This window comes from Priapulus caudatus, unplaced genomic scaffold, assembly GCF_000485595.1.
Source record: "Priapulus caudatus unplaced genomic scaffold, Priapulus_caudatus-5.0.1 Scaffold1489, whole genome shotgun sequence".
NCBI classification, from domain to species: Eukaryota; Metazoa; Priapulida; class Priapulimorpha; order Priapulimorphida; family Priapulidae; genus Priapulus; species Priapulus caudatus.
In genome coordinates, this window is record NW_014578550.1 from 64197 (window position 1) to 70790 (window position 6594).

Below are 6594 nucleotides of genomic sequence, written 5' to 3' on the forward strand. Positions count from 1 at the left end.
GCTGCAGCTGCAATAAGTGGGCCTATATGATTGGGAAAACACATCTAAAATTTCTGTTTTTAAACCTAACTAGTACACAAACGTACTACTACTGTTTAACCTGCTCTACCCAATCCTCATAACATTTATGTTCATTTAGCCCCAAGATGGTGAGCATCACCTGCCTTTCCTCCAGCTGTGCAGGAGTGACCCCCACTTCTTAGAGACTGTCCCACATGATCTTTCTTAGGTGTTTGTATACCGGGCAAACTAATAGGAAATTCTTGATGTCTTCTGATTCTCTCTTATTGCACACAGTGCAATTTTCTTCCCCTAACCATCTACTGGTTCTTTTATTTAGGGGGAGGCATCCCGCTCTACATTGGTACAGCAGCTTACTGCCGATTTTATTATTATTGGAAAAGGTTTCTTGTTTAGGAAATGTTTTCCCTTTATATAGCTCTAGTGTGCTTTTATTTACCATCCCCTTTCTCCATCTGCCTGTGCTGCCTTTTATAATGATTTTCTCCACCGTATTGTTCCATGATTCGCTGTTTTTCCAGTCTCTATTTATCAATAACTGTTTTTCGTCATACTTCCCCCCCCCCAGGAATTTTACTCGTCTATTCCAATCCGATGTAAAATTTCCTGCACTGATAGCTTCCGCTATTCCCCTGCATTTCCTCTTTTCATCCATATAATTTAATCTACCTAAATATTTAAGTTTGCTCCTCGCTTCTCTATTCTCAAACGTGGACCATCCAAGCTCCCCCATTATTGTTTCAATCCCCGCGTAACGTGGGGCACCTTAACAGTTCCCTGCCAAGCTGGTTTTGGGTATTTTCAAGGGCTTTGAGTTTGAGAGTGCCTGTTCCTTTTTTCTTATCCTTATACCCCCGTCAGACTGGACGGCGACCATCCGCGACCGTACGGCAACCAGAAAATATACAAGGTCGCCGGCAAACGTGAACACAACGCGAGAAAAAGTCCCAACATATAACAAAATTGAAAAAAAGCCGCGACCTGTGCGATCATACCGCGTTCTCACGGCGCGCACGCCACGACCTCTCCGCGCTTATGGCGTTTCTATTGAGATCTATAGGCTTGGCAACGGCGATCACCGGCGTTCCCGCGACGCTCTCACCACGCTCATGGGGTTCTTACCACGTACGCGTCTTCTACGTGTATCGCGACTGCACGGCGACCTCACGGCGTTTCTACCACGTTCTCACGGCGACTATATAAGCTGGTCAGATTTTCGGAAATTTCAACTGTATAGTTGTGCGTTTGCTGAGTAGAAACACGATGCCGAAGAAACAAGCTACCATAGGCCGAGNTTTGGGAGGTCATTGGGTGCCTATTTTCATCGGAATACCGCACACTTTTCGGTATCTCGTGGTCCCACGGACAGGTAAGAAAATCTATCAAAATGACTCATTACACCGACTACCTGTATTAAAAACAGACGTGCCTTACCAATGCTTCAGAGAATGGCTGCAGCTGCAATAAGTGGGCCTATATGATTGGGAAAACACATCTAAAATGTCTGTTTTGAAACCTAACTAGTACACAAACGTACATGTACAGTGTAACAATAATAATTGTATAACATTTAATTCTAAAATTTGTTACTCTTTAAACTCCTAATATAATAAATCATCTTTACTCGCATTTTTATAATTTTCCGAAACGGGGCACTGAAAACGTTTATATAATACATTTCATCATAAAACATTATTTATTTCATATAATGTATACAATTGTCCCAGTTACGACGTATATAGTATTTCAACGAACTAGGAAACTACATTCAAACCGGCTTGAACAATGCACGCAGTTTTAACTCAGCACCAGCCTTGAGTTTCACACCTGCTTATGAGAGCATAGAACGCGTAGAACCTAGTACGAAAGTGAATACACAGACGGCACGAGTGAGCAGTCTCTCATTGCGTGACGAATGCACGCGTGCCAACCCCCGAGAGTCACCATAACCTCGATGACGGCATCTGCGACGACCTACAAAGGACGCTTCTGCGCGTCGGTGATGACGCCACAAGAGGGCGCCATGCATCTCGGCAACTTTGGGGGATGCGCCGACATTCGCGGTGACTCTGGCCCGTGCCGTAACCATGGCGACGGTATCCGTGGCGACCGCTGACAGATGCCCACGTCGGCCGCGTGCCATCGTCGAGTGGCAACAGCAGGGGGCGCCATCGTCCGGACACTGGCCATTGCGCCGAGTCTGCTCTCTCCACCGGTCACGCCATGCGCCCGCGGCGACGCCAGCTCCTCTATTGCCGACAGATGCTTTGTCCCGTGGCTCCACCTTTAGTCTGGCGGCAGCAGCTCGTATATGCGGAACCTCTCGCGAACCAGCGGTCGTACGTCTCGGCCCTAAATGCGACGACGACGAAGACAAGACTAAATTAACTCCACGCGAAATCACGCCAAGAAAGGTCGCGCAAATGGGATCAACGTATCCGTATGGGGGAGATAACCACTCGCCACCTTGAGCATTGCTACCAGGCAGGTCACGTTGAACCAGCTTTTCTGCCGTTTGCACGCCTGCATGCCGAAATAGCGATTTTGTGGCACTTTGCTACTTAGCATTGCCCTTTGAACATCACGTTATGACTGCCATAATCTAGAGCTGCCTGTTATCCACTCCAAGCAGATACGCCAATTACAACCGATTGCTAGTGAGAGCTAGGTTAAGTCTAAAGCTCAGAAACCCATCGGTTTTCTGAATGGGAACATGCTGATAAAGTATATCTTTACCATTTCGCAACTGCATTTAATACTTTGACACGGCGTGGAATAACGGAGCTATTCCTTAAGATAATTAATTAGGTCTTAATTACCAGCTTAACGAGGCTTTCGAGAAACGGCAGCAGCTTCAAAAGTTCTGTATCGCTCTTATCCATGAACCAGCTTTCGATTGGTATGCCATTGTCCAGCTGAAAGTCAAAAATACACAACGCAATTAAACACAGGACGCCAGTTAGATTTCGAATTTCACCATGGCACCATTAATTAACGTTTACAATTAAATGCTTCCATCAATAATTATAAAATCTAGAATAATTTACATTTTAGAACCACCGAAAAACCACTGCAACTCTCAATAAGGCCAAAACAAAAACGATATGTGTTTTGGAACCACCGAAAACCACCGCGACGCGCGAATCGATTTGTGTTTCGGAACCACTGCGCTAGCAAATGACGCTTTGGAGACCAAGGAGGAACCAATGACCCGTTCACCACCCGCAGTCTCCCTCCTCCCTCCCACCTTGTTGTGGAGGATTTAAAATCTCTCGTACCTGGTATCCGAATGCCTGCGGAGAGTTGTCGATGATCATTGTTCTCGCGAGGTCACGGCCGAGGATGTTCAGATCCTTGATGTAGTTGCCCTGCACGCAGACACAGTGCTCCCGGAAAAGCCGGTACCTGAAGACTACCATGCAGCTTTACGACTAAATACGTTTGGTACTCCCGGTTAGACGGCCCATGAAATGCTGAGTTAAAAAAAAGTCCGAATACCATATTTCGAAATCTGCTCGTTCTATTCATACTCGTTACCGCCGCTACCACTCGCGTACTCACATCGTGAACACGGCAACACAGAAGCAAGGGAACCCGGAAACCAGATTTCAATCCTTAACCCATGTTAGCACCACGAGCATTCCTGCGAATAGCGCGGTTAAACGTTAACGATTGCTATTGTCATCGTGTGAATTACCAGGGAAATCCAGGAACGCATCCATTCTCGCTATATATTTGAGGAGACGGTGCATTTTTCCCTCATGAAGTTGTAACTCATGAAAACGAGTAAAATTTGGGCGGGGGTCAATGCAACCTCCTTTAAAATAGAGAATGGGATATATCTTATGATGGAACAAGGTACACTTGAAAGAAGGAAAATCTTCTCGAGTTCTTATAAAAGGAAATGGAATTTTCTCAGAATCATGTTTGAACAGCAGGGGTCGCTCTAAAAGGGCGGCCAACGCCGGTTTGTAACTATTTTCCCGGGGTGCTGCTATTCAGTAGACGAGATCTCACGGGGCATCAGGGCATCTCGCAGGACAGCAGGAACGAGCTTGTGTATGTGACCGCTAACCTCACCGGCCGCCATCTAAACTACACACTAAACGAATATGCAAACAGGCATTTAGGTAGTCTTTACAAGGCAAGCAGAAACCGCTCTGCTCAAGCACACATAATAAAAAGGTCACCTGCTTATGACGACCGCGTCAAATGAAACTAACGACTAAAACACACACATACACGACCTCCTCCAAAATCTCCCGCCTCACGAAACTAGTACTTGTGTAGTGTCACTAGTACTGCCAGTGCCCAGCTAATAGACACGAATTCGTGATGATGCCGTCAATGATAACCGTAGTTACTACGTCTCTTTATCAATGTTCTCGCACGCCCCGGGACATACATGCCGACTGCACTCAATCACAGCGTACTGACGTTGCCGCAGCCAATGATCACCGTAGCACACACGTTCTCATCAACGCGCTCACGAGTCTGCCACACACGCCTGCTGAACAGGATTCGATCGCGGCGTGGTCAGTCAGCACGCCGGCACAGTGCGTGCCAACCAGAGCCGTGCTGAAGAACGACTGAACTGTCGAGATTATAACGCGCGTCTGTCTAACAGCGGCCAACGACAATACGGTGCGCGTAGCGAGCACGCTTCGAACGGGGCGCATCAACACATACCAGATAGTCATCCCAATGCAGCATCGCGACCCGGGCGCCCATCTGTCGGCGGGGTGACAGTACGGTGTGGCACGTTGGGACCACACACCCCGGCGGGTGCAGCTAGTTAAGACAGTGAGTGGTGCGAGTAACTTGAAAATCACAAAAACACGGTAGTAGAAAAGACTAGACGCTATGCACGGTCCGCACGCATCCCTCACAGCTAAAACCCAAACTATGACCTGTATAATCAAAAGAAAGGCGCGACAAACGCGACACATTTCGATTCGTTACAATCGGTTGAAACGACGACAGAATGGACATCTCGTTAGTGTATTAAATGCTACCGTATCTAAAGCCCGCCCATTACAAACACTCATGTCCGGATGGTAAAACTCACCCCGACGTACAAACCGCGTCTCTTATTAAATATAAACACGAAATGCTAAAACTAACAAAACTTCGTTCTAAAAATCTACGATGGAATGTACAAGCCCAACAAACACTGCTTGCAGCCGCCTTGCCAATCCAATGAATCGATTTCCTTTAACAAAATGATTTTTTTGTTTTCGTGTTTTTTATTCTGGCAACGTTACGCATTTGGGAGGTCATTGGGTGCCTATTTTCATCGGAATACCGCACACTTTTCGGTATCTCGTGGTCCCACGGACAGGTAAGAAAATCTATCAAAATGACTCATTACACCGACTACCTGTATTAAAAACAGACGTGCCTTACCAATGCTTCAGAGAATGGCTGCAGCTGCAATAAGTGGGCCTATATGATTGGGAAAACACATCTAAAATGTCTGTTTTGAAACCTAACTAGTACACAAACGTACATGTACAGTGTAACAATAATAATTGTATAACATTTAATTCTAAAATTTGTTACTCTTTAAACTCCTAATATAATAAATCATCTTTACTCGCATTTTTATAATTTTCCGAAACGGGGCACTGAAAACGTTTATATAATACATTTCATCATAAAACATTATTTATTTCATATAATGTATACAATTGTCCCAGTTACGACGTATATAGTATTTCAACGAACTAGGAAACTACATTCAAACCGGCTTGAACAATGCACGCAGTTTTAACTCAGCACCAGCCTTGAGTTTCACACCTGCTTATGAGAGCATAGAACGCGTAGAACCTAGTACGAAAGTGAATACACAGACGGCACGAGTGAGCAGTCTCTCATTGCGTGACGAATGCACGCGGGCCAACCCCCGAGAGTCACCATAACCACGACGACGGCATCTGCAACGACCACCGAAGGACGCTTCTGCGCGTCGGTGATGACGCCACAAGAGGGCGCCATGCATCTCGACAACCTTGGGGGATGCGCCGACATTCGCGGTGACTCTGGCCCGTGCCGTAACCATGGCGACGGTATCCGTGGCGACCGCTGACAGATGCCCACGTCGGCCGCGTGCCGTCGTCGAGTGGCAACAGCAGGGGGCGCCATCGTCCGGACACTGGCCATTGCGCCGAGTCTGCTCTCTCCACCGGTCACGCCATGCGCCCGCGGCGACGCCAGCTCCTCTATTGCCGACAGATGCTTTGTCCCGTGGCTCCACCTTTAGTCTGGCGGCAGCAGCTCGTATATGCGGAACCTCTCGCGAACCAGCGGTCGTACGTCTCGGCCCTAAATGCGACGACGACGAAGAGAAGACAAGACTAAATTAACTCCATGCGAAATCACGCCAAGAAAGGTCGCGCAAATGGGATCAACGTATCCGTATGGGGGAGATAACCACTCGCCACCTTGAGCATTGCTACCAGGCAGGTCACGTTGAACCAGCTTTTCTGCCGTTTGCACGCCTGCATGCCGAAATAGCGATTTTGTGGCACTTTGCTACTTAGCATTGCCCTTTGAACATCACGTTATGACTGC

At 47.2% G+C, this 6594-nt stretch overlaps 1 protein-coding gene across 1 annotated transcript in view; it reads right to left on the reverse strand.

The window, feature by feature from the left end:
- Positions 1–1316: 1316 nt before the first annotated feature.
- LOC106816796 (CTD small phosphatase-like protein 2) overlaps positions 1317–6594 on the reverse strand; it is a 21579-nt gene continuing 16301 nt past the window's right edge. The window contains exons 11-13 of the mRNA XM_014821415.1: positions 3300–3426; positions 2841–2936; positions 1317–2373 (exon numbers count right to left, since the gene is read on the reverse strand). Coding sequence (XP_014676901.1) covers positions 2308–2373; positions 2841–2936; positions 3300–3426 — 289 coding nt within the window. The 3' untranslated portion in view covers positions 1317–2307. The remainder of the gene's footprint in view (positions 2374–2840; positions 2937–3299; positions 3427–6594) is intronic.